The sequence below is a fragment of the Podarcis filfolensis genome (assembly GCF_964270895.1).
Source record: "Podarcis filfolensis genome assembly, chromosome: 6".
Classification (NCBI taxonomy): domain Eukaryota; kingdom Metazoa; phylum Chordata; class Lepidosauria; order Squamata; family Lacertidae; genus Podarcis; species Podarcis filfolensis.
The window spans coordinates 90,505,743-90,524,730 of NC_139609.1; the positions used below are offsets into that span (position 1 = coordinate 90,505,743).

The following is an 18,988-nucleotide window of genomic DNA, read 5'->3' on the forward strand; positions in this document are numbered from 1 at the left end:
GATGCCACACTCTCAGCCTTACCATACCTATCCATATTCTTCCTACTATCTGGGGGGGGGGAGTGGCTGTTTGTATCACCCACCCCCTTTGACTTCATTGTACGGCGCTTTGAACACCCCAATCTCCAGATAAAATATTAATTTATTTAATTCATATGCTGAGTTTTATCCAAAGATCTCAGGGTGGCACACAACATCAAAAACATAAATTTACACAGCATCATGGTAATAATAATCACAGGAAAAAAAGATGATTTAACATTTTGAACCCCACTCTTCGTTTAAGAAATAATCCACAGGAGTGGCTATGGTTAAATAACAAAAAAAATCGGTTTAGTCCCAGTAGATTATATTATCTCCTAGTATTGTGGCCTGAGGCTGCACATCCTGTGCGTATACAGTATTGGGAAGGGAACAGAGCGGAACTCCCTTCCGACACTAGCTGTAAAAAAAAAGCCCCGCCATCCGCACGCATTGAAAATACGCGAGGCGTATATACGAGGAGGAGCGCGCGGCTAAGGCGGCGCCAGCCTTGCAAGGTCGCCCTGTTTCCCGGTAGACGGGCGCCGTCATTGATAAAACAGTCTCGAGTCTGCGCCCGCGTTCCATCGGGTCCCCAACGTTCGGAAGGAGAGCTCGCCGGCCAATGAGAGAGCAGCTCGGGGTGGGGCCACCCGCGGCCGCCCCCGCCTCCTCCTCCTCCTCCTCCTCCCACGTGCCTTTCGCTTTGCATCGCCGCCGCCGCCTCCTCCTCCTCCTCTCCCTCGCCGCCGGTGCAGCGGCTGCATCCGCTTTTCTTTCGCTTTCCTTTCTTGCGCGCGTCTTCTTCGGCGAGGATGGCGGAATGGCGGTGGGGGACGGAGGAGGAGGAGGAGGACCGAGCAGGCGAGGAAGAGGAGGAAGGAGAAGAAGAGGAGGAGGAGGAGGAAGGATTCTGGGAGTACGATTCCACCTGGGAAGAGGAGGAAGAAGAGGGGGAGGGAGGAGAAGAAGAAGGTGGAAGGCAGCTGGGGGGAGATGTGGGGAGGAAGGACGCGGGGGCGGCTCCAGCCGCTGACAAAGACGCAGGGATTCAAGAGAAGCCCCAGCCCAGCAGCAGCCCAGGCTGGTGGTCGCCCTCCGGTAGCCAGGTGAGGGTCTTTGCCTATGGCTTGGGGGGGGGTTGGATATAAAGTGGTCTTTGATCCCTTCCGGGTCTCTGCAGAGAAGGAGGCAAGGGGGGGTCGTGTGTGTGTGCGCGCTAATAATAATAATAATAATAATAATAATAATAATAATAATAATAATTTATTATTTATACCCCACCCGTCTGGCTGGGCGGCTTCCAGCAGAATATTAAAATACAATAACCTATTAAACCTCTAAAGCTCCCCTAAACAGGGCTGCCTGTTTAGGGCATATAAATAAATCCATTTACTGGAGAGGTTGCAGCGCACGATTTCTTTCCCAACGTGGTGGTGTTTTTTTAGAAGGGGCTCGTTTGCGGCTGTTAATGTGGGGAGGGGCGGCGTGATCGGAAGGGAGATGACTGTTACCGTTCGCCTTACGTAACTCGACCTCTCCCTCCCGGGAAAACAGAAACGAAAATCCCTCTTAGACGTCTCCACGATCAGAAATATTTGAGAAAGTGCCAGCCGGGCACGGGACGCTGCTCCCGTCTCCCTCGGCCTCAAAGCGTCGGGCGCACGTCTTGTTGCAGATCAGTGCAATTGCAAAGGGGTCTCTCTTCCAGCGTTTCCCAAACCTGCGGGGATACAGGAAGTTGGGCGATGGCTAGATACTGTTATTAAGCGCTTATAGTGGTGCTGGGGAGGGTGCAAAGGTGTTTTTAACTGTCCTGTTCCTTCCTCCTAATTGCAGGAACACTCTCAGTGGTTGTTCTCATTTATTTATATTTTTCTGCTCTAGGCTAGGGTTGTGGGAAGCTGGGCAATGGAGTTTGCCTAAGGACGCTCAAAGGAGTTTTTGGCTTAACTGGCATCTTGAACCCAGATTTTTCAATGGCAGGCCTTGCATTGCAGAAGCCTTCTGCTTCAGAATGCGGAAGATGTGCGGTCACACTTCTGAAAGCTCACTTGTCATTTTTAAAAAATATATATAGAAAAGTTTCCCCCTGGGAAGAAAGGTTCTAGGCCAGCCATCTTTTAATTGCTTGGCTAATGCAGCAGTTTATAGAAACATTTTGTGTTTTACTTGAAACCCAAAACATTAACCACCGTTCTAATTCATTACATTAGTGTTTATTGCTGTATTGTGTTTTTAATATTCGATTGGGAGCCGCCCAGAGTGGCTGGGGAGACCCAGCCAGATGGGCGGGGGTATAAATAATAAATTATTATTATTATTATTATTATTATTATTATTATTATTATTACATTCATATACCACACATCCAGCTGAATTCTTGGGGGCATTCACAGTAAGGTACGGAATGATGATGTACAGTATGATAAAAAAAAACCAATGATGTGCATTTCACAATAAAACTCTTAAAACCAAAGTTACATTACAAAGCAGAAAACACAGCCCAAGAAACCTTAAACCCAGCAAATGAAACAATTAAGACCATGGTAAAAAAATAAAAATAAATTTACTAGGCAATAGTTGCATAGTTATGAAACTTTTTAAAGATAAGTCTGTTACTTCTTATTTTATGCATTTTCAAATGTCACTTTAAAGTTTTGTTGTTGTTGTTGTTTAGTCGTTTAGTCGTGTCCGACTCTTCGTGACCCCAAGGACCAGAGCACGCCAGGCACTTCTGTCCTCCACTGCCTCCCGCAGTTTGATCAAACTCATGCTGGTAGCTTCGAGAACACCATCCAACCATCTCATCCTCTGTCGTCCCCTTCTCCTTGTGCCCTCCATCTTTCCCAACATCAGGGTCTTTTCCAGGGAGTCTTCTCTTCTCATGAGGTGGCCAAAGTATTGGAGCCTCAGCTTCACGATCTGTCCTTCCAGTGAGCACTCAGGGCTGATTTCCTTAAGAATGGATACGTTTGATCTTGCAGTCCTTGGGACTCTCAAGAGTCTCCTCCAGCACCATAATTCAAAAGCATCAATTCTTCGGCGATCAGCCTTCTTTATGGTCCAGCTCTCATTTCCATACATCACTACTGGGAAAACCATAGCTTTAACTATACGGACCTTTGTTGGCAAGGTGGTGTCTCTACTTTTTAAGATGCTGTCTAGGTTTGTCATTGCTTTTCTCCCAAGAAGCAGGCGTCTTTTAATTTCGTGACTGCTGTCACCATCTGCAGTGATCATGGAGCCCAAGAAAGTAAAATCTCTTACTGCCTCCATTTCTTCCTCTTCTATTTGCCAGGAGGTGATGGGACCAGTGGCCATGATCCTCGTTTTTTTGATGTTGAGCTTCAGACCATATTTTGCGCTCTCCTCTTTCACCCTCAATAAAAGGTTCTTTAATTCCTCCTCACTTTCTGCCATCAAGGTTGTGTCATCTGCATATCTGAGGTTGTTGATATTTCTTCCGGCAATCTTAATTCCGGCTTCGGATTCATCCAGCCCAGCCTTTCGCATGATGAATTCTGCATATAAGTTAAATAAGCAGGGAGACATTATACAGCCTTGTCGTACTCCTTTCCCAATTTTGAACCAATCAGTTGTTCCATATCCAGTTCTAACTGTAGCTTCTTGTCCCACATAGAGATTTCTCAGGAGACAGATGAGGTGATCAGGCACTCCCATTTCTTTAAGAACTTGCCATAGTTTGCTGTGGTCGACACAGTCAAAGGCTTTTGCATAGTCAATGAAGCAGAAGTAGATGTCTTTCTGGAACTCTCTAGCTTTCTCCATAATCCAGCGCATATTTGCAATTTGGTCTCTGGTTCCTCTGCCTCTTCTAAATCCAGCTTGCACTTCTGGGAGTTCTCGGTCCACATACTGCTTGAGCCTTCCTTGTAGAATTTTAAGCATAACCTTGCTAGCGTGTGAAATGAGTGCAATTGTGCGGTAGTTGGAGCATTCTTTGGCACTGCCCTTCTTTGGGATTGGGATGTAGACTGATCTTCTCCAATCCTCTGGCCACTGCTGAGTTTTCCAAACTTGCTGGCATATTGAGTGTAGCACCTTAACAGCATCATCCTTTAAAATTTAAAGTTTAACCATAGTTAAAAATAAGCTGTGGTTTAATTCAAATGGCCAGCTTTTAGTTGCACGCTGCACAAAATTTTGCTCCTCCTCTGCTCCTGCTGTCACAGTATTGGCGAGGGAGCAAGACACAGGCTGCTATCATATTACGTGTGAACCAGCACTGATGGTTTGTTTGGAGAGAAACAAACCACGAGCACTGGGTTACATATGTAAAGTGCGGCCAGCTTCTGGTTTGTTCTCTCCCCAGCTCAACAGGAGCAGGGGAGGAACAAATGAAAGCACACAGCTCATTCACATAAACCGTGCTTTGTTTTTAACTACAGTTTAGTGTGACGTGCAAACAAGGCTTATCCAGCCTTCCTTTTAATAAATCAATTCCCATTGGATATTAAAGGTGAGTAGACCTATTCTGTTTCTTCAGCCTAGGGGAAAAGAGAATGAAAGGGCCGCAAGAAAATAATAATTATTTATACTCCACCCATCTGGCTGGGTTTCCCCAGCCACTCTGCGCGGCTCCCAACAGAATATTAAAAGCATGATAAAACATCAAACATTAAAAATTTCCCTAAACAGGGCTGCCTTCAGATGTCTTCTATGTCAGATAGTTATTTATTTCCTTGCCATCTGATGGGAGGGCGTTCCACAGGGCGGGTGCCACTACCGAGAAGGCCCTGTGCCTGGTTCCCTGTAACCTCACTTCTCGCAGGGATGGAACTGCCAGAAGGCCCTCGGGACTGGATGTCAATGTCCAGGCTGAACGATGGGGGTGGAGACGCTCCTTCAGGTATATCTTGCATCTCCCACCAACAGAGAAATGGAAACTAATATTTGGATTTGGTTTTGCTGTGCAACTTGAAAGAAACGAAACTGAAATATAATAGTGCCTGTGTAAGGCAATCTCATATTTCAGTTTCTAAGTTTGCACTGATTCTTAGGAAGCAACTTGAGAAGGTCAGGATTGCTGGTGTAGATGCCAGATTTAATACCAATCTGCTTTTTGGAGCTTGTCTGCTTTTTGGCTGATTCACCCAGATCAGCTGAGTAGGAGAGTCACCTCCCAGTTCTGTATCTGTTCTTGTTTTTCATGTTGTTGCTGCTGTCAAAATTAGAGGGGTGGGTCACACAGAAAACTGCTTGGGAAGCCACATCCGGTTCTCAAACTGGGAGTTAAACATCCCCATTCCATAATAGAAAGTATTGATAAGCAAACATGAATTAAAAAGGGGGTAGCCATTCCAGGTATGAAATTAATTGACTGCTTTTTCATGAAGTTCAAAACTTTCTTTAGTCCTGGGTAAATAATAATATAATAATTTATTATTTATACTCCACCCATCTGGCTGGGTTTCCCCAGCCACTCTGGGCGGCTCCCAACAGAATATAAATAATACGGTAGAACATCAAACATTAAAAACTTCCCTAAACAGGGCTGCCTTCAGATGTCTTCTTAAAGTCAGATAGTTGTTTATTTCCTTGTCATCTGACAGGAGGGCGTTCCACAGGGTGGGTGCCACTGCTGAGAAGGCCCTGTGCCTGGTTCCCTGTAACCTCACTTCTCGCAGGGAGGGAACCACCAGAAGGCCCTCAGCGCTGGACCTGAGTGTCCAGGCTGAACGATGGCGGTGGAGACTCTCCTTCAGGTATACTGGGCTGAGGCACTCCTTGGCCAGAAACGCAATTTTTTTACTCTTGGCCAGTTACCAGAACTATTGAATGCAATGCTTGAAAAAAAAAGGTTCCCGTGAAGCCATTTGTTTAGATGCAACTGTCATCAAGCAACAAAGAAATATTATTTCTGAGTTATTCCACACACCAATCTCCTTCAACCTGGTGCATTTCAGATGTTTTGGACTACAACTCCCATCAGCGCCAGCCAGCAATCAGGGTTGATGTGAGTTGTAGTCCCCAAATCTGGTGGGATTCCAGGTTGGGAAAGACTGCCACAAACTATTCACTGATACTTGTTTAGTTTTCTGATAGTGGTCATAGGAGTTGCACCACCGATATGACTCTCCCTTCTTGACCTTGCAATTCTATAACCACTTAATATTTCGAGAAATAACGAAGAACCACAATGAACCAAATGAAGAGGGTTTTTTGTCAGGTGTTGGTGAAATGCGTTCGTTCTAACTGTTGATACCAATATCCTAAATGTTTCTAAAACTTTTAAATGTCCTGTTTTCTCTCTGCAGGAGTGGCAACGGCCAAACCTTGCCTCCATGAGCTTTAGAAAACGCACGGTGGGTGTTTTCTTTTTTTAAGTTTTGTGCCTTTTAAAGAATTGGGCTGTGTTCTCTTCTCCTGTGGCCTTTGTGTGTTTGATCCGATGCAATTGAGAAAGTTTTGGTGGTCTTGCTGTTTTCATGCCTTCCTGAGCTGAAGAACCAGTTTTGAACTGCAAAGAATCTAAACTATAAAGGCTGAAGTAGCTTGTTAGGCCCAGTAGCTACCAATTAGTTTCCGGGCTCAGTTGGAATTGTTGGGTTTGATCTATAAAGCCTTACGAGGCCCAAGACCCCAATCTCCCCTCTGGTTGCCCCACCTCTCCAATACCATTTTTGTTCAGGCCTTAAGACCCATTAAATTTTTGCAGGACCATTGTTAGCCACCCTCTATGAGCTCTGTACGAGGAAGGGTAGGAGGCAAGACATCAAATAGCATAGTTGCTTTGCAAACTTATGTACAGTGGTACCTCGGGTTAAGTACTTAATTCGTTCCAGAGGTCCGTTCTTAACCTGAAACTGTTCTTAACCTGAAGCACCAATTTAGCTAATGGGGCCTCCTGCTGCTGCTGCACAATTTCTGTTCTCATCCTGAAGCAAAGTTCTTAACCCGAGGTACTATTTCTGGGTTAGCGGAGTTTGTAACCTGAAGCGTCTGTAACCCAAGGTACCACAGTACTGTAGAGGAGAGTGGTGCAAAAGTTGCACTTGTCCCTTTAAGAAGGAGGCATCATGGACATTCTCCTGCAGCATGTGTTTGTGTGGATGTTGTCGCCCTTCCCGTTATTGGGGTGCCTCTTCTCGCCACGTTAGTCCAGTGCGAGGGTAGGGGAGCCTGAACACTGAGCAGCAAATGTCTCTCTGTCTGGCTCTTGGAACTGTGCCCAGGCCAGACCTGTCACTGGCCCTGCATCCCACCCCATATGTTTTTGCCAGGCTGGAACTTGTCCTCCTTGAACTCTACTGGTGCTTCTTGGTGGAGGCATGGGGGGGGGGAGAGAGAGAGGGTTGTGTGTGCGCATGTGTGCATGCACACACACGCGCGCATAGAAACTAACCTGCTGCCCAAGGGTCAAATTTACATTTCCTGTTCCACTCACTTGGACCTGAAAGGGACCTTTGGGTTCATCTAGTCCAAGACTTCCCAAACTTGGGTCTCCAGCTGTTTTTGGACTACAATTCCCAGCATCCCTGACCACTGGTCCTGCTAGCTAGGGATGTTGGGAGTTGTAGTCCAAAAGCAGCTGGAGACCCAAGTTTGACAAACCCTGATCTAGTCGAACTTCCTACAATGTAGGAATAGGCAGCTGTCCCGTACGGGGATCGAACCTGCAGCCTTGGCATTATCAGCACCACGCTCTGTCCAACTGAGCTGTGGCCCTCAGAAGGTTGCGCAGAAGAGAATGTGGCTCTCGGCCAAGGAGGGCATGGCTTCCCGTAAAAATATCACTTGAGAGCATGATGGGAGTGAACCAGTAAACCATTTGAATGCAGTGATTCAGCTACCCTGATTGAGGTTTCACTATTCATGGAACCTGACTGCTTGTTCCGTGATGTGGGATGCTAAAAATAAAGCCATGGCGGTCTGCTTACAAACTGTGCAGAGAGTTGATACGCAGAGGCAAGGTTGGCAATTGAGCAGGAAGGCCGAGGCTCAAGCTCTCTTCTAGCAAAGCAGCCCTATGTTCAGTGAAAGCACGCCAATGGCATTCTCTCCCCATGGCATCCACATCACTAGTGCTGTGCACCGGATTCAGCCCCACCACCCTGAGCCGAATCAGGCCTACTCAGAGGGAGTTGGGCGAGTCGGGTTCAGACAACCATGGTTTGCTCTGGGTCGGGTTGGAGGGCCCTGAGCAATCCGTGGCTGTTGGGGAGCAGGCCGTGAAAGCCCAGCGAAAAATCCAAGGACCAGACCCAACTTCCAGCCTGCCTTGCACTCCCCTTCCTTCCTGATGACTCCCTGCCTTGGATCACAGCTGTTGATAATAATAATAATAATTTTATTAAAACAAAAAAAAATTTTTTTCTTTCCAGTAGCACCTTAAAGACCAACTAAGTTAGTTCTTGGTATGAGCTTTCGTGTGCATGCACACTTCGTCAGATACACTGAAATAGAAGTTGCCAGATCCTTCTATATAGTGAGAAGGTGGGGAGGGGTATTACTCAGAAGGGTGGTGGGAATGGGTGGTTGGCAGATAGCTGAGATGAGCCTGTTGACGGCTCTTAACGATAAATAAATAATATATTAACGATAAATAAATAATATCTTAACGATAAATAAATAATAAATAATAATAATTTTATTATTTATACTCTGCCCATCTGGCTGGGTTTCCCCAGCCACTCTGTTGAGGCGAGCGAGGAATTCTGCAGCCTGCAGGTGATACTCTGCAAACAGCAACCAAGATCGATCACCCTGCTTGGAGCAACTTACTTGGGGCCGTATCTGGGGCAGGGTGGTGGTTCCCAGAGCGGGGGGGGGGGTTGTGCAGAACCCCATAAAAGTCACCCCTGTGCCTTCACTGAGCATAGTCCTGCTGATTTAAAGGTCCTGCTGATTTAGGAATGTCAAGAGTATGAGAGATTATGTGGCGAGCCGGACTGTCTCGCCAGAGTGGTGAATGCTCTGCTTATCTCTCGTTTGGACTACTGCAAAAGCGCTCTACGTGGGGCTACCTTTGAAGCTAACTTGGAAACTACAACTAATCCAGTATGCGGCAGCTAGACTGGTGACTGGGAGCGGCCACCGAGACCACATAGGTCTTGAAAGACCTACATTGGCTCCCAGTACGTTTCTTAGCACAGTTCAAAGTGTTGGTGCTGACCTTTAAAGCCCTAAACGGCCTTGGTCCTGTATACCTGAAGGAGCATCTCCACCCCCATTGTTCTACCTGGACACTGAGGTCCAGCGCCGAGGGCCTTCTGGTGGTTCCCTCGCTGTGAGAAGCCAAGTTACAGGGAACCAGGCAGAGGGCCTCCTCAGTAGTGGCACCCGCTCTGTGGAACGCCCTCCCACCAGATGTCAAATATAAATAACTACCAGACTTTTAGAAGACATCTGAAGGCAGCCCTGTTTAGGGAAGCTTTTAATGTTTGATGGATTACTGTATTTTGTTGGAAGCCGCCCAGAGTGGCTGGCGAAGCCCAGCCAGATAGACAGGGTATAAATAACAAATTATTATTATTATTATTATTATTATTTATTATCATTACCGTTATTGTCCACTAAACATGAGCACTGCATCTAAAATAGGTTTTCATAGAATTCTATAGTTTCAAGGGACCCTGAGGATCATCTAGTCCAACCCCCTACAGTGCAGGAATATTCAGGTGTCCCATACAGAGATCGAACCTGCAACCTTGGCATTTTCAGCACCACGCTGTAACCAGTTGAGCTATCCAGGCTTCTCTGGAATTTTGCTCTCTTCGATCTAAGTAACTTTGTACTTTTCAATATGGAAGGACTACGTTGGCTTTTGTGGTGGTCTGGAGGGTTTTTTATAGCGATCATTCAGCTTCACAGCCCCTCCCTTAACTCTCGCCGCCCCCCCTCTCTCTCTTAGAACGCAGCTGGTCGCAACTGGATGGCAGCAAAAGATATGCAGAAATACAGGCAACATTATCCGGTAAGAGTGTGTTGATCATCGTTCATAACATGAGACTGCTAGCTGGCTGTGCCATTCATTTATTGTACACCGATCTTGTATATAAGCCCCCAATGATCCACGTAACTAAGATCTGAATGGCGCTTAATTTAGAAAGGAAACCTCCCAATCAGGGGTAGCCAACCGAGTGCACTCCAGATGTTGTCTCATCAGCCCCAGTCAGCATCACGCCCATGGCCAGGAGTGAGGGGAGCTTCTCTCCAGCAAAGAAATCAATGGTTCCAAAAAAAAGAAAAGGCCATTTCTGATGTCCCAATTAAGTCTGCTAAAGGGGTGTGGCACGCAACAGGTTGTGTGTGGTCAAGATTTTCCTGGGGTAGCTCAGTGATACATCATCCACATCCTCAACTGATCTTCCTTCCTTCCTTCCTTCCTCAGGGTTTGGAAGAAACTGAAATGAGAGAGGAGAAAATGTGGAATTTGAGGTTTTACAAAAACGAGATGAGTTTTCAGCCTAATGGTATGGCTTTTGATATTATTCTCTCTTTTCCCCAAGGCAAATGTTAGCTCTTGCTTCCCCCCCCCCCCCCACTGGCCCTTGACAGGGGAGTGAATTGTTTTTGGTTTTAGAACGCTATTTATTTATGCCTGTTCCTGAAGAAATGATTGAAGGCCTGTATATATTTCCTACAGCTGTTCCCCCTGGAAGGCAAATTTAAATCTGTAAAAGGGAACCCGTTGCATTCTGCTGTTGCAAGGAGCAGGTTTCGTTCTCCCTTTTCCCGGGGCAAAAGGCCTCTGTCTCTCCCGCAGGTGTTTATGAATTCTTCCTCACAATACACCAGGATAGGTCAGCCATGCAGTAATTCCTACAGTCCCTGAGTGGTGGAGATTGCCTGGGAAATCCACACGGCTTGGAACACTGGAAGTTGCATTGTATCAAGTCAGGCCATTGGCACATCTAACTTAGTATTGCCTGCACGGACTAGCAGCAGCTCTCCAGGGTTGTAAGCGGGGGACACAAGTACTCTCAGCCTGGATAGCTCAGTCGGTTAGAGCATGGTGCTGATAACGCCAAGGTTGCAAGTTCAATCCTCGTATGGGACATACTCTTGCATTGCAGTTCAAAAGTATGCCAGTGCAAGTAGATAAATAGGTACCACTGTGGTGGGAAGGTAAACGGCATTTCCATGTGCTCTGGTTTCCGTCACAGTGTTCTGTTTTATCAGAAGCAGTTTAGTCCTGCTGGCCACATGACCCGGAAAGCTGTCTGTGGACAAACGCTGGCTCCCTCAGCCTGAAAGCGAGATGAGTGCTGCAACCCCATAGTCGCCTTTGACTGGACTTAACTGTCGAGGAGGGATGCGGCGGATGGCGCTGTGGGTTAAACCACAGAGCCTAGTGCAAGTAGATAAATAGGTACTGCTCCAGCAGGAAGGTAAACGGCGTTTCCATGTGCTGCTGTGGTTCGCCAGAAGCGGCTTAGTCATGCTGGCCACATGACCCAGAAGCTGTACGCCGGCTCCCTCGGCCAGTAAAGCAAGATGAGCGCCACAATCCCACAGTTGGCCATGACTGGACCTAATGGTTAGGGGTCCCTTTACCTTTAACTGTCCAGGGGTCCTTTACCTTTTTACCCGGGCATTTGGTGGCTGCATAATAAAATTCCTGGCACCCCCAAGATTGTTAGTTATTATATAACTGCAACTGACTTTAGATGTCTTTAATTGTTTTTGGAATGTTTTAGCTGTTTTTGAACGTTCTGCTTGGGTTTTGTTGTGAATTGGGTATCTGTTTGCCACCCTGGGCATCTTCGGGAGTAAAGGCGGGGTATAAATTCAATTAATAAGAATAACAATGGGGGAATCTCTCCATTTACATGCTGTGTCTAATTTTAGACCCTTCTTATGTTTCCCATCCTCTTCTAGGCCTCCTTATTGAAGATCTCCTTGAGTTGTGGCATAACGACTATGTAACTCTGGAAGAAAACCATTCATATATCCAGTGGTAAGTGGCCCCCGTTAGATATTCTAATGACACATGGGGACTGGGAGTGCTGTAGGCTATTTTCTGTTTTTGGACATTCCTGTTCTTTCCTTTCCACTTCTCCTCTTCTTTGGAGGCTCTCCAAAATCTGAGCCAGAGCATCTTCCAGAGGGGCTGTAACACACTTCCTTTGGGCGGGACTGCAATGAAAAACAAGCTTATTTCCATCAAATATTGTTAATAGTGAATTGCAGCTTGCATTCTAGAAACATAGACGTGTTCTGGGCTACCACGGTTCGTGCCCTCACCCACCAATGAGCGTAACTTTAAAAAGCATCAGTCCCTGTGCTGTATGCATATTCAAGGTTATGATGATGATGATGATGATGATGATGATGATAATGATAATAATTTATTTATACCCCACCCATCAGGCTGGGTTTCCCCAGCCACTCTGGGTGGCTTTCAACAGAATATTAAAATACAATAATCTATTAAACATTAAAAGCTTCCCTAAACAGGGCTGCCTTCAGATGTCTTCTAAAGGTCTGGTAGTTGTCTTTCTTTTTGACATCTGGTGGGAGGGCGTTCCACAGGGCGGGTGCCACTACCGAGAAGGCCCTCTGCCTGGTTCCCTGTAACTTGGCTTCTCGCAGCGAGGGAACTGCCAGAAGGCCCTTGGCACTGGACCTCAGTGTCCGGGCAGAAGAATGGGGGTGGAGACGATTCCTCAGGTATACTGGACCGATGGCTGATGCAAAGCTCTGCTCCAGTTACTTGTTAAACAAAATGCTTGGGATGTGTGGCACTCACACAAGTGCCTCACGTGTTGGTCTAAGGGTTTGGGTAGGATGCTCTGGCAAGATGTGAGCAGGTCCTAGGCAGTTTGAGGCTTTATATACCAGCAGTAAAAACCTTAAACCAGTTGCCAGCCAGTACAGATCCCATTAATAGTGTGTCCTCCTCTCAAGCCTAACTTTGGGGGTTAGGGGGTACCAGGGAATGCCTCTGAGGCCACCTGTGCACCTGCGGGCACCATGTTGCAGACCTCTGTTTTAATGTGTAGCCAACTTTCTGAAGTCTTGAAGATGTGGGTCATATCTAAATAAACTGACCCATTTTCTGGCTTAATCAGGGTCTCTTGGGTATTTCTGCAGAAGTTAAGGTTTCTGTGCAATGCGGAAGAATCCTTGCAACTCTGTCACACTCGTGGCAGTTGGTAAGAAAACTTGAGCCAGGGGCATAATTGTCTCTTCTAAATGGCTGCTTCCAGAAGTTGCTCATCAGGCGAGGCAGAACCTTTATACTCGCTCCTGACCAAGCGGGGTCACTGTTGCTTGCCAGAAGGGATGAGAGGAGAAGGAGGTCAGCGCAGTGCAACTGCACTGGTGGAAACAATCTGGTGCTCCTGCCAACGTGTTTGCACCCCATCAACCTTCCTGCTGCAGCAGCAGCAGCAGCCCACCTTCCAGGAAGCTGGGCTGCGGCGGTTGGAGTTGGGATCCAACAATATCTTGAGGGGTACCATGCTGGATTCTGTGCCTCTCAGCAGTTGGGATGTCCTGCCTGTTTCTGGGCTAAATTCTTGTTTTCTTTGCAGACTTGATTCCCCTCTTTGTTTGACTTCCTTCCAGGTTATTTCCTTTGCGTGAGCCGGGAAGGAACTGGCGAGCGCGGCTTCTCACCTGCCAAGAAATCCAGGTAGGAGTCCTCTTGCCCTTTAAACATTGTCTTTAAAACCACAGGTAGGGGGAAATGGATTCTGAGTTTTCTGCCTTCTTTTTACACCCATTTATGAAATAATAGCAACTCTGACTGTGGTGGCTTTGGCGCTATGACTGCTGGGGCCCATAAGACCTGTGTCTCGATTTCCCTACTTCCACGCTAGCACCAGTCACCGAACCCAGGAATCCCCAGAGGTGTCTTCCCTCTAGCTTTCGGTCAGAGGATGGAGACATCCCTCTGGTTCACCCAGTTAGGTGACCCACAACCTGCATTGCTAGCTATCAGGACTGAAGGGAGTTATAGCTCAAAAAATATGGAGGGCACCAGAATGAAGGTTGTTGAGTTGCTCCTTGATGGAACACTTTGGCCAACTTCTAAAGTTGCTGCTGTTGTTTCAGCTCTAAAATGTTCCTGTATAGCTGTTCATACAGAATCTTGCACTAGGGCTGCGGGTGGTGCTGTGGGTTAAACCACCAAGCCTAGGACTTGCCAATCAGAAGGTCGGTGGTTCGAATCCCTGCGACGGGGTGAGCTCCCGTTGCTCGGTCCCAGCTCCTGCCAACCTAGCAGTTCAAAAGCACATCAAAGTGCAAGTAGATAAACAGGTACCGCTCCGGCAGGAAGGTAAACGCCGTTTCCGTGCGCTGCCCTGGTTCGCCAGAAGCGGCTTAGTCATGCTGGCCACATGACCCGGAAGCTGTATGCCGGCTCATTCAGCCAATAAAGCAAGATGAGCGCCGCAACCCCAGAGTCGGCCATGACTGGACCTAATGGTCAGGGGTCCCTTTACCTTAACCTTTGCAGCAGGTTGCATAGGTCAAAAACAACACCCACAAAATCAAGCAGTAAAATAGTACCAAATAAGCAAAAAAGTTTAAATCAACAGTGCTTAATTAAAAAAAAAAAGTTTCACAATATATTTTTACCTCTGGATTGTAATTAAAACCTCAAAGCAGAGGTTTCAAGTAGAACGAAACAATGAAGTCCTCAATAAAGAACAACTGTTTTGTGTCCTGTCTGTTGGGTATTTCAGGCCTTCAAGAAATCGAAGGAAGTCATGGCGAGGTTCGTCAGGGCTTACAAGCTCATGTTGGACTTCTATGGAATCGAGCTGCTAAATGAGAAAACGGGCGAATTGCGACGAGCAAAGAATTGGAGAGAGAGATTCGAGAACCTCAACCAGTGAGTTGCTTTGCTAGACAGACATGTGCATAAAAGTCACCAGGTGGCCTGCACGGCAGTCTCTTGACTACTGCAGTCATGATTCTGGGAATGGAGTTGAGTGATGACCTAACCTGGGGAGAAAACAGCAAAGACCTAATGAAGAGAGCACAGCAGAGGTTATATTTTCTGAAAATCCCCCGGAAAAATAATCTCTCAAAGGACCTGTTGATGGCATTTTACCATTGTACTGTTGAGAGTGTATTAACTTATGGTCTGTGTGTGTGGTTTGGGAGCTGCACGGTCAGAGAAAAAACAATGCTGTCCAGGGTTGTAAAGACTGCGGAGAGAATAATTGGGTGCACTCTTCCCACCTCGGATCAAATCTATGCTTCCAGGTGCCATAAGAATGTGGCAGAGATAGCACAGGATAGTGCACACCCTGGAAATGATCTCTTTCAGCTTCTGCCTTCTGAAAGAAGGTACAGGGTTATAAAGACTAGGACTAGCCGCCTGAGAAACAGTTTTTATCCAAATGCGATTTTGGTTTTAAACGCAGTGTAAGGTAGTCTCTGTGGGAGTATATTGTATTTAATTATGAGGTATCAGAGTTTTTAGGGGGTTAACCAGGCTGGGATAGCAGGCTTGTTGGTTTCTGAATGTCTGATGTAGATTTTTTCAATTTCGTTGTTGTGTATGGGACAATGACAATAAAGATATCGTATATCGTACCAAATGTGAATGAAGCTGAGTGAAGCTGGCTTTGTGCTGTGCTTGCATAGAAAGAGCTATTCCATATTAGTCTCAAGAACATCAGGAGAGTCCTCTGGATCAAGCCAATGTTTCATTTAGTGCAGTATCCTGTTCCCACAAAGGCCAACCAGATGCACATGGGAAGCTTGCAAGCAAGACACGAGCACAACACTTCCCTCTCTGCTTGTAATTCTCTCCCCGCTTGTGATTCCTGGCATTCAGAAGCATTACTGCCTCTGACAAAACATAACCATCACGGCCGGTAGCCATCAATACACGCATGCTCTGTGAGATGATGGGCTGCGCTAGGATCCATGGATTTTGCAGTGGGTTTGTGAGTGAACTTGGGCCGTTCTCCACCTCCAGTTCTTGGTCTGGGATCCTGCATGGGAACACCAGCTACTTAAGCTAAGGGGTGCTTGATAGGCTGAGCGCCATCAAGGCAAAAACATCCTGCCAACCAGAGTTTCTGCATAAAAGCATAATAGAATTTATTATTTGTGCACTGTCCATCTGACTGGGTTGCTCCAGCTGCGCTGGGCGGCTTCCAACAGATATAAAAGCATAATAAGACATCAGAGCTAAAAACTTCCCTATACAAGGCTACCTTCAGATGTCTTCTGAAAGTCAGATACAGTTGTACCTGAAGTTCCGGAAGTCCATTCGACTTCCAGAATGTTGAAAAACCAAAGTGCATCTTCTGATTGGCTGCAGGAATCTCCTGCAGCCAATCAGAAGCCGCTGAATCCCCATCGGACATTTGGCTTCCGAAAGAACGTTCGAAAACTGAAACAGTCACTTCCGGGTTTCGATCGTTTTGAAGCCAAAATGTTTAAGAACCAAGCTGTTCGACTTCCAAGGTATGGCTGTAGTTTTTTATCTCCTTTACATCTGATGGGAGGGCATTCCACAGGGAGGGCGCCACTACCAAAAAGGCCCTCTTCTTGGTTCCCTGTAACTTCACTGCTGGCTTGTTCCATTCCAAAAAGTAAGTGGGAATGTCCTTTGTAGGATATTTGGATAGTAGCTCCCTTCCGTGCTAGTCGTTTGCCTTCACAATGTGAGACTTACTTCGCCTTCTTTCTCCCCCTTTCAGGTTCAGCCACAATAATTTGCGGATCACTCGCATCCTGAAGTGCTTGGGAGAGCTGGGCTACGAAAACTACCAGATGCACCTGGTGAAGTTCTTCCTGACGGAGATCCTAGTCCACCAGGAGCTCCCACGGGTGCTGAGAAGTGCCTTGGACTACTTTGTGTTCACTGTCCGGAACAAGCAGCAGCGGAAGGAGCTGGTGCATTTTGCGTGGCGGCACTTCACGCCCAAGCGGGATTTCGTCTGGGGCCCGCACAGGAAGCTCCGACGATTCAAACCCCGGTCCCCAGAATTCCTGAACAGCGAGCGGCTGGAGGGGGAGCAGAGTGAGGATGGAGAGGAGACCGCAGGAAAGAGTGAAGTCGAGCAGCAACATAAAACATGCCAGAGACTTGAGGAAGAGCCTGCGAGGAGGGAGAGCATGGAAAACGATCAAGATGAGCTGCTGGACATGACAGGCACCGTTTGCCCTGCTGTAGACCAAACAACCAATAATCTGATTGAGGAGCCTGTATCCAAAAGTGATGATGAGCTGGGGTTTTCATCCAATGACTCTGTCCTTAGCAAAGTTATCAAGGGAGAGCCTTCTTCTGTGATCTGTGGCGATGGATTGCAAGCTGGAGATGGTCTGGGACCCCAAACGAGTCCCGCAGGTGAACACAAAGCTTCAGGTAAGGCGAGTCAATGTGGGCTCTTAACAGCAGAGGCGGAGAAGGACGGTGGGAAAGAAGACACACCGGTTTCTTCATTTGTCAACTTGGGAAGGCAGGATCTTGAGGAGGAGGCTGAGAGTGGGGCACAGAAGGGCAGGAGGAAAGATGGAGCTCCAAGTTCTTCGCCTCCCCAGCTGGAAAGGCAGGATCCCGCGGACGAGGGTGAGAGCGGAGCGTCCGGTGAAAGTCCGAAGGAATGCAAGAAGAGGAAGCTGGAGATGAGCAGGTTGAGCGAGGAAAGCATGAGGGTGGTGAGAAGCCCCACCGACATTGAGAAGATCTCTACCAACCTCGGAGAGGTTGTGATTGGTCAGAAGGCGATCGACGGCCTTCTGTTCACGGAGGAGAAGGCCTGCCCCTTGCTGCCTCAAGGAGGTGGTATGGATGGTGGGTACATGAAGGAGACGGAAGCCACTGACGCAATGAGAAAAAGGCGGAAAGTTGAGATGGCATCGGAAGGCAGTGCCTTGGGGACACCTGAAGAGGCGGGCATCGAGGTGGCATCCTCTGAGGGCCAGATAAACTCCGCCAGCACCGAGAGGACGGATCGAGCCTGCCACGATGCGACAGAAACAATTGGCAACACTCCTATAGACAGCGACTGTAGAACGCCGGGCGTGGATTTATTGGTTAATTCCAAAACTAACGCCAAGTCGAGCCTTTCGCTGGACAGCTGTGTGCCAGCCCAGTCTGGCAAGCAAGGAACTACCTCCGCCTTGGAAGGCAAGAGATCACAGGCCAGCGAAACTCTGCCAGTCAGTGAAAAGAAGGATGTGGGTGGCGAAAGCCCAGGACAGGAAGAGGGGGGCATTGAAGGAAAGGCAGAAGAAGTGGCAGATAAGAATGAAACACCTGAAACAGCGGAGGGTGTGAATTCTGTATCAGGTCTAGAAGCAGAATAGCTTTATCCTGGATAAGAAGTGAAGTGGTTCCACTGATTCTGGAGGCAGTTAAAAGGACATACCTTTTTACAAGTTGATCAGAACAGCACCAGTCCACTGCCCGTGTGTGTGTGTGTGTGTGTGTGTGTGTGTGTGTTTTGGTTCCTCTTTTTTTGTATACTTGGTTATGAAGCCCAAGACCTTCATAATGGGTTGTTTTCACTGGGGACAGACAACAAAGGCTTCGAGATGAAACTCCCCCAGTTGTGGACTTGCATACTTGATCTTCTGAATTCTCAAATAATGTGTGTGGGTTTTTGCCTTTGCTTTATAAATGATTCCTAATAGCTCTGGTTTCGAAACGGAAATCATTTTTTGAGCAAGTAAATGCCACTTTGTGGGCAAATTTTCCAGTATTTACTAGACGGTCCGAAAGGAATCTATTTGTTAAATTAATCTTGCTTTGTTAAAATAAAAGTTCCTAACTTCTAGTTAAGAGCTTCTAGTTTCTTTTCTTCATCATTAAACTGGGCATGTTTGAGAATGAAGCCTAAGCTAAACAATCTTGCAAAGATCTCCTCGGAGAAGAGTGTTTTGTGGCGTCTGATTTCATGTTCTTAAATGTAGAGAAGTAAGGAACAACAGTTGTTTTCTTCCATATACTCCCCATAGACTTTGGTTTATGAACAAGTTAAAAAGCACAGATCTCAAAAGCGGTCGTTGGAGGACTCCTCTT

At 47.0% G+C, this 18,988-nt stretch overlaps 1 protein-coding gene across 2 annotated transcripts; it reads left to right on the forward strand.

Moving 5' to 3' along the window:
• Positions 1-587: 587 nt before the first annotated feature.
• OGFR (opioid growth factor receptor) lies at positions 588-18,743 on the forward strand. Of its 2 annotated transcripts, XM_083618559.1 has the most exons (8): positions 588-1,130; positions 6,303-6,350; positions 9,899-9,961; positions 10,379-10,460; positions 11,869-11,947; positions 13,561-13,627; positions 14,685-14,833; positions 16,662-18,743. In XM_083618559.1, exons 1-8 carry the CDS (start codon positions 837-839, stop codon positions 18,271-18,273), a joined length of 2,394 nt encoding a protein of 797 aa, XP_083474685.1. In that variant the 5' UTR covers positions 588-836; the 3' UTR covers positions 18,274-18,743. The 2 variants fall into 2 exon arrangements, with proteins under 2 accessions (XP_083474685.1, XP_083474686.1); XM_083618560.1 differs by lacking the exon at positions 6,303-6,350 and having other exon boundaries at positions 695-1,130.
• Positions 18,744-18,988: the final 245 nt, after the last annotated feature.

Bases quoted from the DNA above. Each gene is read 5' to 3' on its own strand.
- OGFR (XM_083618559.1), top strand. From the start codon at position 837: ATGGCGGAATGGCGGTGGGGGACGGAGGAGGAGGAGGAGGACCGAGCA. The intron at 6,351-9,898 runs GTGGGTGTTTTC...TCTCTCTCTTAG, and splicing joins TGAGCTTTAGAAAACGCACG to AACGCAGCTGGTCGCAACTG. The intron at 13,628-14,684 runs GTAGGAGTCCTC...TGGGTATTTCAG, and splicing joins TCACCTGCCAAGAAATCCAG to GCCTTCAAGAAATCGAAGGA.